The sequence below is a fragment of the Protomyctophum parallelum genome (genome assembly GCF_964188405.1).
Source record: "Protomyctophum parallelum genome assembly, chromosome: 21".
In the NCBI taxonomy this organism is placed as follows: domain Eukaryota; kingdom Metazoa; phylum Chordata; class Actinopteri; order Myctophiformes; family Myctophidae; genus Protomyctophum; species Protomyctophum parallelum.
In genome coordinates, this window is record NC_139713.1 from 26,933,159 (window position 1) to 26,943,128 (window position 9,970).

Here is a 9,970-nt window from a genome sequence, read left to right on the forward strand (position 1 = left end):
TGACATACTGTAACACCAAGGTCAGCTAAGTAGGGCTGGAGAAAGGTCATAAAGATAGAGAAATCCACAGAAAGGATGAGAGAGGGTGGGGGGGGGAAAGGAGGAGACAGAGAGGGTGGGGGGGGAGGAGGAGAGAGAGAGGGTGGGGGGGGGAGGAGAGAGAGAGAGGGTGGGGGGGGTGGGTTGTAAGAGGAAGATGGGAACAGACAGGTAGAGAGCTCCCATATGAGTGGGGGCAGAGCCAGGGAACCATGACCAGCTGGATAATGGGAGCCACATGGACAGAGAGCCAGAGACAGCTGTGGTAGAAGGTTAAACGCCTCAATGCTATAAGACCTCCCCAAATCAACTCCAGATTGTTGTTGTCGACGTTTTCAACAAGCAAAGGATAAACACACACAAGCGTTTTGTTCAAATTAATTTGTCCTTGGTTGTATAGTTTGGTGGACATAATTACGCTTGTGTGCATGAGGTCTGTAGCAAGGTTATTATTACAGCTTTGCGTCATTCATCATTTATTTTTGTTCCATTTTAAGTTTTTGTTTTCCATTTCAGTAGGCTATATATAGCAATATATATGGTGGGTTTTTTGTACAGTGGTGAGATTCTAAAGGGCCAGACAAAGTGTTGTGCAATAACTCAACAAAACATCCTGCGATGTAGAAAATGCATTATTCACAATTTAAACTGGCACAGCTAAAATATTGGAAGACATATTTCACATCCTCCCACAACACTAAGCTTATGTATTAAATAAATTGGCAAAAACTAAAACTAAGGACATTTTCTCCATGATTTTTGCTTGTTTAGAATACAGTTATTTATCATTGTTAAGCCTTATGGTTGTCAGTTAAAGCTGTACAGCCTACTTGTCCTAAAATTCAGAAATACTGGCAGGACATCCACTCCACCTTGGAGGAAATATCCCTGAAGAGTTTCTAATACATGATAAATATTTAATCAAGATCCTCTTAGCAGCAAGTAAAAAAGCAATCACACAACGCTGGTGCCAGCAGGACCCACCAACGAAAGATCAATGGATGGACATTATTGAGGAACTGTATGCTATGGAAAAACTAACATTCATACTTAGACTACAAGAGGATAAATTCTATAAAAAGTGGGCAAAGTGGAATCTCTTCTCTCAGCCTAGGGATATTGCAATAGGATTTCATTGAATGTTTTTTGTAATATGAAAAATGCAGCTTTTTTTTCTTTTTCTTTAACTTTTTGTCTTTTTCTTTTCTTTTTCTTTCCGTATAGTCTTGTCAGTTGTGTTTTCTTGTCTGTTCGTCCTTCAATAAGAATTAAGTGAAAAAAAAAGAGAAAAGCTGTACAGCCTACAGGGGATAAATGTACAGTAATCAAAATTTGTGTCAAACCAGAAACGGGATCGTGTCAAAGGTCATGTCTCACCTAGACACAGGATCTAAAATGTCTCAATAGAAGAGCAGGGAGAAAAAATAAAACCACCCCAATTGTATAAGTTATATTGTCTTACATAATGCCGCTTTAACTCAACATTTCTTAACATCAAATTGTCATAATTGTAGTTAACATTAATAACTAGGGATATCCCGATCACGTTTTTTTTGCTCCCGATCCGATTCCGATCACTTATGCCATATCACAATTGTACAATATCCAAAATCACAGACATTATCCAGTCTAATATCATGATATGGATTTAATTGACACTAGGGTGTCCCGATCACGCTTTTCTGCTCCAAATCCAATTCCGATCAAAAGCGCCAATGTTTCCATCTAGACCACCGGCTAATCAGCAAAGACCTCCGAACATTGCGCGTTTTATCCAAACCACAGAGAGCTCCGTAGATTTCGAGTTATTCAGCTTTTTAGTCAGCCTGTATAATGGGAGGTGGACGGCAGCGCGGTTGCGCAACCCGGTCTAGGATCGCTAAAGAAAAGAAAAAGAAATCAGCGATCCGGTTTGATATCAATAATAAAGCTTATCAGATGGAACATTACGCCAGAAGCAGTTGCTGGTTGGATTCCTTCTGACGGAACTTTCCGCCACGAGCAGCTAATTGGATAATAACCATTACACTAGAATAAGCTTGTGTGCATACGATCTGTACAATATCATGCTTGTGTGTGCAGCATCTACAGTGTTGTTGTGACTGCATACAGGCATGCACCTGCATGCAAATGTAATACCATGCAAAACATATTGTCACATCACGTTAGATTAATTGGATTAAATTAGAAAAATAGATGAATACTTTGTTTTATTCAGTCATGCTCGGGGTGCATGTGTTGCCGTCACAAGAAAAGCCCTGGAGAACCCAACCCCAGCGTCCCGACCCACCACTCAAGATGTTGTGTACTCCATCAGGCTTGTTAGTACCACCAACCATGTCAACAGTTGAGCAGTGATGACATGCAGTGAACATGCATGGACACAAGGAACACTGACAGACTCACAGCCCATCACACGTAATGGGAATTGAATGTGCGGGGCAGCAGCATGCATATTGGATATTGACGTATAGAGGCTGGCTGAGTATACCCACGAGTATACTATATAGCTGTCGACGGCGCCCAATATATCTGACGGTCCACACGATGTGTGGAAATGCTTCAGGTTCCTCTCGGTTCCCCTCCAGCGAGGACCTGAGATGGTCAAATCATGTGGGCACCAGTGGGTTGTTATGGTCAGTGGTTCCCAAACCTTTTCATGTCAAGGACCCCCAAATTGACACTAATCAGCCGAGGAAAATATAATATAGAAGATATATACCAGGGAAGAGAAAAGAAGATTTTTACGGCTCTGGCAGTGATTCTCAAACTGTTTAATTTCAAGGCCTCGTCGGAAGTGTTGACTGTTTTGTTATTGGAAGGGCCGCCTCCTAGGACTCACTGCTTGGTATGGAAGATGCTGCCCTCACAGAGCAGCACAGCACCGGGACTGAGCTGTCAGCCATGCAGGACCTTTACACCCAGACCGTAGCACAGTGAGCACTGAGTCATGCTGGCTTTCTCAATCACCATCAATATAGGTCAGGAGTAAGAGAATGAACCAGTTGGCATCTACCAACCAACCTGCCTCAGCCCGTGTTTAGTCATGGCCAGCTCTACACTTAAGGACTGTATCTTCTGGGTAAAGAGAACCACCAGCGTGAATGTTTTTATTGTGGGTGATTACAACGGAGGAAATAACATTGTAAAAAGGAGCAGCATTCATAGCACATTCACATGATGTCTTCTGCTTTTCTGTGTGTGTGTGTGTGTGTGTGTGTGTGTGTGTGTGTGTGTGTGTGTCAAATATATTCATTCGTTCACTCTAGCATGCATGCCATTCATACTAGCATAATATAGCATGTCATCACAACAACTGCCAAACAAAAATAAGCCATACACAGCATGTTACATTTCTCCCCCTATGGGTTCTTCAAATGAGTCAATAGCTGTCCTCTAGAGGTGAGCCCAGGAACTGTAATTATTATTTATTGCAGTAATCCAAAGGCTCCTAACAGGCAGCCAATCAGATCATGTTTTCACAGGGTCCACAGAGCCACCATGGAACACCACTAGTTTTATTGGCACTCATTAATCAGATCCCTTGTCTGCCCGGATACAAAAAGTGAATTTTAAGCAGAGCCTTTAATGCATGCAAAGATCAGGTCATCAATCACAGCCTAATACAGGCTTGTAAGACCCGGGACATGTATAATGGAGAGATCTAACCGTGGCCATTACCTGAAAAGGTTTTTATTATTTTGCTATCTTACATTGCAAATCATGATGGATGGGCAGGATGGCCAGTCATTTGCTCGACACTGAGAGCAGTCGGCATCTCTTTGATCTAGGCTGGGCTCAGGACATTGTTAGAGATCTGAAGTTCCTCTGATAAATGATAGAATTCCTTGCCGTTTTCTGTCTAATGACTTTTTTCTGACCGCCTGCCTCCCTGCCTGGAAACAAGGCTGGAGATCAGATGAGAAATACAGTTAAGCGACATAAGAAATGGATGAGAGGATGCTGAAAGTAAAACGGCTGAATGGCTTTATGGATCAGGACGAACCTGGTTAAAGTTAATCACTTTAACCCTTGTTTCCAATGTGCATGGGCATGTCATTAATAACGGATCTAGATTGGCTATTTTGAAAATAATAAGTTATTATTATTATTATTATTATTTTCCTCTTTTTATAGGGTGGTGGTTAAACAGTAAAGCATATATAGTAGGAGAGACATGCACATACACACGCAAAATTGGGCAGGTGCTAAAATATAACATGAAAACGGAACTAAACTTGCCTTGGAGGGCAAGGGGAAAGGGTGTGTGCGCGGGCAAGTGTACACACACACACACACGCACACACACACACACAAGGACGGATGGATGGATGGATGGACAGGGGCAAAAGGTAATTATCTTTACTCTGTAGGAATGTGCTTTTTCAGTGAGCATTTACAGTTGAGTTAACAGAGAGAGAGAGACAAAGGAGAAGAACTTGGGCTTGCATGCATGGTAATTTGTACCATGTGTGTCATGTCACTTTATTTTCAAGGATGCTTGGCTACATGCTGATGTTACTGATGCCAAAGCTCTTGGGAGCCACATATAGAAGTAGGTGAATCACCAGCCAAGGTGGTTAATTAAGAATGAATAAAGAACAGAAGAAGAAAACGGTCATTAGGTGAATCTATTGGTTCTGTTAAGAACACACAAACCATTGTCCCAGTAACCACTGATGTGTAGCAGCGTTTCCCAAACCTTTTCAACTCAAGACCCAAAAGAGAAATGAGGCGTCTACCCGGGAACCAAATTCACAAATGTAGTACATAGAGAATTGATACTAATTTATTACACAACCCATCACATCGAGACACGTGAACACATGGATCTCAACAATATATTATTATTAGAAAACCTTTTATTTTCTGCCTCATACATGTTTTGTAGGTAGGTTATTACTATTAGGCATAAGTTTACAGGATAAAAATGTTTCTACCAATTTAGTATGTAGTACTGTACTTAAATACAAATATGCAAACAATTTTTGTGTGCATTCATTACTCAAGTAATTAGTTAATTCATTAGTATAATAACTGCATGCAAATTAATCTAAACCAAAATAGCACCCTTACGCTAAGAGTAAATCTATTAAAGCTGCCTGGTAGCATGGCTGAGCAATAAAGCTTAATGGCTCTGGCAAAGCTTGGAGTGGTGACAAGGAAACAAAATGAAATAATAAAGAAAGATATTGAACAAGAGACTATCATGGCCGTATAGCCAACTGAGGTCGCCAAAGGTCCAAACCTCAATAATAATGTATTATTCAAAAAGATAAATAAGAGCTATATAACTACGGTATAAATAATGTGGGGTTGAAACATGATCATGGAAGAGCCACATTGCCTTGGAATAAATGTATATATATTTGAGATATATTTGGTTTGGGTTTGGTGTATAAATTGTGATTTTATTGACTCGACATTTTTTGTTAGTATGATAGAATGTTAAACTTTAACTACCGTACATGTGCACAGGTCATGCACTCTCTCACACGCAGGCGCGCGCACACACACACACACACACACACACACACACACACACACACACACACACTATTAGGATATGTTTAATTTGATGTTGATTTGCATCATTAATTCATTAATAGCATTAGGAGGGCTCACAACTCTTGTATGCTCTGACTGTTTATTCAGCAAACACAAATACTAAACTGTATTTTACAGTTTGGCTGGCCACAATAGAAAAGGGGGGCTGACGGCCTGTGTATAAGACTAACCTATCACTAACCATGAGAACATGCTCAAGCCACTGAGCAGGTCGCTGAGCATGGTCTCTCCAGTTTGCTCCGTCGTGGCTTTCACCAGGAATGTTTTTTCACAGGTTTGAGCAGCAGTGTGCCGTCCCGTTCCTCAACCTGGAAGGGCCAGATCCAGGTCGGCCGTGCCCTGTAGTTTCAACCCAGACACCAGCTGCTGGTTCTCCGGGTTCTGCTCCAGGAGGTTCCGGATGGCGAATATGGCCCACTGGCTAATGAATGGATTATTGCTGTCTATGCTGCAGCTGTTCAGGATGAGGTGGATTCCTTCCAGCTCTCTCACCTTGTTTTGGTTGCTGATGTTGCTGTGACAGAGGTTTCCTATGAGTCTGATGAGATGAGCTTTGAAGCCGACAGAGGGGGAGGAAGACGTGGTGTCTCCACTTTGGCTGAAAGAGAAGTTCTGAGCAGCGCTGAAGACATTCTTGCTGGCCTTCCCCAAGGCATGGACCTGCTGCAGGAGCTCAACCGTGGACTGGAGTAGGCCAGGATGCTTCTGAAGGAACATGAACCGTCTGCGGTCCGAGGTCAACTCACACAGCACGTCCAAAAGACCGATCACCGTCAGTGCCTCCTCATCACTGGTGGCAGAGCTGCAAGCGAGTGTGAGGATAGCTCCACAGCTTTTCTGGAAGCAACAGGCCAGGAATCGGGCCACGTCAGGGGGGATACCACACTCCTCAGACTCAGAGTCCTCCTCCAGCAGATGGGCAGACAGCAATTCCAGCAGAGTGACCCTCTCCAGCGGAGACATCCTGGTGTACATAGACTCTACCAGGGCAGAAGACTTGAGGAAGTGTTTTGTAGCGATTAGAAGCGGCCATTCCTGGTCTGGCTGTGTCCTGCACAACTCCATCACTCTAAGGGCCAGGTGGAGGTTCTGGGGCTGGGTGAGCTGCTCCACCTTGGCTTCATCCAGACAGTTGTAGAGCACCATGGAGGCAAAATCCACGACCTTCTCAACATCAACACTCAGTAGCCGTTGGAGGATCGCTGGGAAGGTCTGCTGCCAAATGTGGTCTTTGCACACTTGGTTTCCCACTGAAAGGTTTCCCAGGAACTGGATTCCACAACCAAGAGGTTCAGATAAGCTGTCACTGCTCTCCTGGGTCAGAAGCAAGCTTAGGATTTTAAGGGACACTTCAATGAAACCAAGCTCCCTTAGCAGGTCCTGGTTCCGGTGGCTCTGGACACAAGCATTCCTTGCAGCCCTGAAACTTTCTGCAGTCAGCTGAATATATAATGGGACAGATTGACCACCTTGGTCCTCAAGCTCCTCTTGCAGCTTGGACAGGATCTTCAAAAGACTGACAAAAATGACCTCCTCCACCCCTTCCCTGTATTCTTGGTCCCACAGCAGCGAAGTTCTAAATGATTTCAATATCTGTAAGTGATTCTGACACAAGTTCTGATTTAACATGTGAACAAGTGATGTTGAGACACTGCACCCTGCTTCATTGTGAGCCACCATGACTGCTGGGTTCTCTGACAGGGGAGAAGGGTTTTATAGTGTCCTGATGACATCAGTCTTGCCGAAATATTGGGCAAGATCCCTCTGCGAATAGAAAGAAAAAAGTAGAAAAGCCATGGCATCCAAATATAAACAATCCTGAATGATACAAAAGCCTATAGATATTTTGCATTAGTGAGATCAACAGGCATCAGTTCCCTGAATTTGGCTAACTCCACCCTTCACGGATTGGCCATGCTTTGAGTGACGGTTGTACCGCTCTAGCAATAAATGTGGGAGCTATTGGTGACTCCATTCTTTTGCATAGCAATGTTTTGCTGGGTGGTTCAGCAGAAAGGTGGACCAAAGAGAGCCACTCACCACACTGCTGTGGCAGTGGGGCACAGGGTGTACTCCTTTGGTTGGTACTGCGACAGGAAGATCTACATGTACAACATGGGTCAGATTGAGGTGCACATCTTCAACACAGTGTCTTTGCGCTGGATGACGTTGCCCACTACATCAATTGGAAGAGGACAACACCTCCCTGAGGTTCCCACCATGTGCGAGGGTCACACAGCTGTGCTGATAGAAGATATCATCTACATCTGGGGGGGATTTAGCGTCTGCTCAGGGTTTAAGAATAGAAGTGAGTACTGCAACATTCTTTATGCATTTGATGTCATCAACCATAGATGGTTCAATCCCAATGTTTCTGGAACTGTTCCAGAGGGCAGGTGCGGCCACTCAGCCTGTGTCTTGGAGAAGGTAATTTATGTCTGTGGAGGATACAACTGGCTTACTGTATACACTAATGACATCTACAAGTTGGACACCGACTCATTGGTCTGGTCTTTAATTAACACTAGAGGCACTCCAGAACCATCGTCAAATCACTCTGCCACCATCATCGGGACAAAGATGTTTGTGTTTGGGGGTCAAGTCAACCATAGCAACAACATCAGGGTGTTTGATATTGAAACCAGCTGCTGGCTGAGTACACCTTGTGCACAGCTTCTTCCAGAAGGACGCAGGCGTCATTCAGCCTTTGCCTACAATGAAGAGCTATACATATTTGGTGGAGACAACTTGAACCAGACCTTCAATGATCTCTGGAAATTCAATACAGAGACTTTCACCTGGAAGAAGATTGAAGCCAAAGGGAAAACCCCCTTTCCCCTCGGGTATTCATATTTGTCTATGCTGTGCTGCTGCATGGTGGGAAATCGTATCATCCACTTTGGAGGATACAAATCCACACCCAATGACCTTTACATCTTGTATTTAAGTCCTAGTCTGAAGACACTATGCAAGCTAGCAGTCATTCAGTATAGTCTGGAGCAATCGGGACTCCCACATGACGTCAGATGGGAACTGGCAGCCATGACTACCAACAACTGAAGAAGTAAGAGCCCACAAAATAGGCAAGTCTATAAAAAATAAATTGATGACAAGGGCAGAGCTCCGATCCAGTCCATGGCAACAGAAAAAAGGGAAAGACCAGAGATTGTTGTTTACAAAGGCCAATTTCATTTAGATGTGAAGGAAAGCAATGAACATGAATGTGCTCAGTGATACCCACCAGGAACAAAGCAGCATACAGGCGAAAATAGAACTGAATGTAGAAAATAAAGAGATGCTTTGGGCAAAGGAACAGACAGATGGAAAAGGACTTGTACACAAACGGATGTTTGTAAAGGAGAGCAACTGGAATACGAAAATGACTTCAATGGTGGCAACCTTTGTATTTTTATTTTATTATTTCAGTTTATTTGCTGCTCTGTCATGTTTGAGGCAATGATATAGCAAGATGAGATCGGAATTCCTGTTGCGTTAAAGCAAATACAATTCACTAAAGCCAAATTCCAATACCCAAAATCTCGGCCACTCGCTCACTCACTCGATCACTCCAGCATTACTTTTGAGGGCCCTCATCAAGCCCTACCTGGGCCCTCATCAAACCCTGTACACTCAAGACACTGCCCCTGCTTCCACCCTTAGATCTCCATATGGAGCCAAAGAAACCAGAAACTACTGACCTATGCAATTAAGGGCCTTTCTTGGCCCCACCCCCTTATATTGTGTTTAATTTCCAAGATGGCCGCAGCACCGTGAGGGGTGGGGCGGAGGTGAGTGGGCTTACTGAGCTGCATTCAAGACACTTGCCTAGCCTCCCCAAAACCATCCGACAAGCAGATACCATTGCATCTTTTAAAACTCTTCTCAAAACATACTTGTTCAGAAAAGCATTCCCCCCCTAGCCCCGTTGAATGTTTGTTCACTGAACTCTGTCGGTATTTTTATTTTTATCTATTACATTGTTGTTGTTTTTATATTGTATCTTTGAATATGCTTTCTGCTGTGGGTTCTTGATTTGCTGTGGTGCATCCGTTTGGATGTGTTCGATTTTCCTGTGAATTTGTTGTGCAGCACTTTGTGACTTTGTCCAGAAAAGTGCTATATATAAATAAAGTTATTATTATTATATGTCAACTCCACCCACTCACTTCCGCCCCACCCTATCCTGGTGTTGCGGCCATCTTGGAAACTAAACACAATATAAACAATTGGAGAGTGGTGGGGCTGAGAGAGGCCCGGGAGGCGGGGCTAATAGTGAAAGGGGGCGGGGCTTTAGTGGGAGGCGGGTTCAATGGAATTTTGGAGCGGCAGCCATATTACATCACTCTGCTCCAGTCATCTGCAT

General features: G+C 43.6%; 2 protein-coding genes across 2 annotated transcripts; one reads left to right on the plus strand and one right to left on the minus strand.

Annotated features, from left to right (window-relative positions):
• Positions 1-5,858: 5,858 nt before the first annotated feature.
• Positions 5,859-7,236, minus strand: LOC310878917 (ataxin-10-like; the record flags this gene model as incomplete). Its single annotated transcript, XM_083793333.1, is given in 2 exon segments — positions 5,859-5,921; positions 5,923-7,236. Coding segments are annotated over 2 exon segments (1,377 nt in total).
• Positions 7,237-7,596: 360 nt separating this feature from the next.
• LOC310878918 (kelch domain-containing protein 3-like) lies at positions 7,597-8,667 on the plus strand (the record flags this gene model as incomplete). The annotated part of the gene is made up of 1 exon (XM_083793334.1): positions 7,597-8,667. One exon carries the CDS (start codon positions 7,597-7,599, stop codon positions 8,665-8,667), a length of 1,071 nt encoding a protein of 356 aa, XP_083649460.1.
• Positions 8,668-9,970: the final 1,303 nt, after the last annotated feature.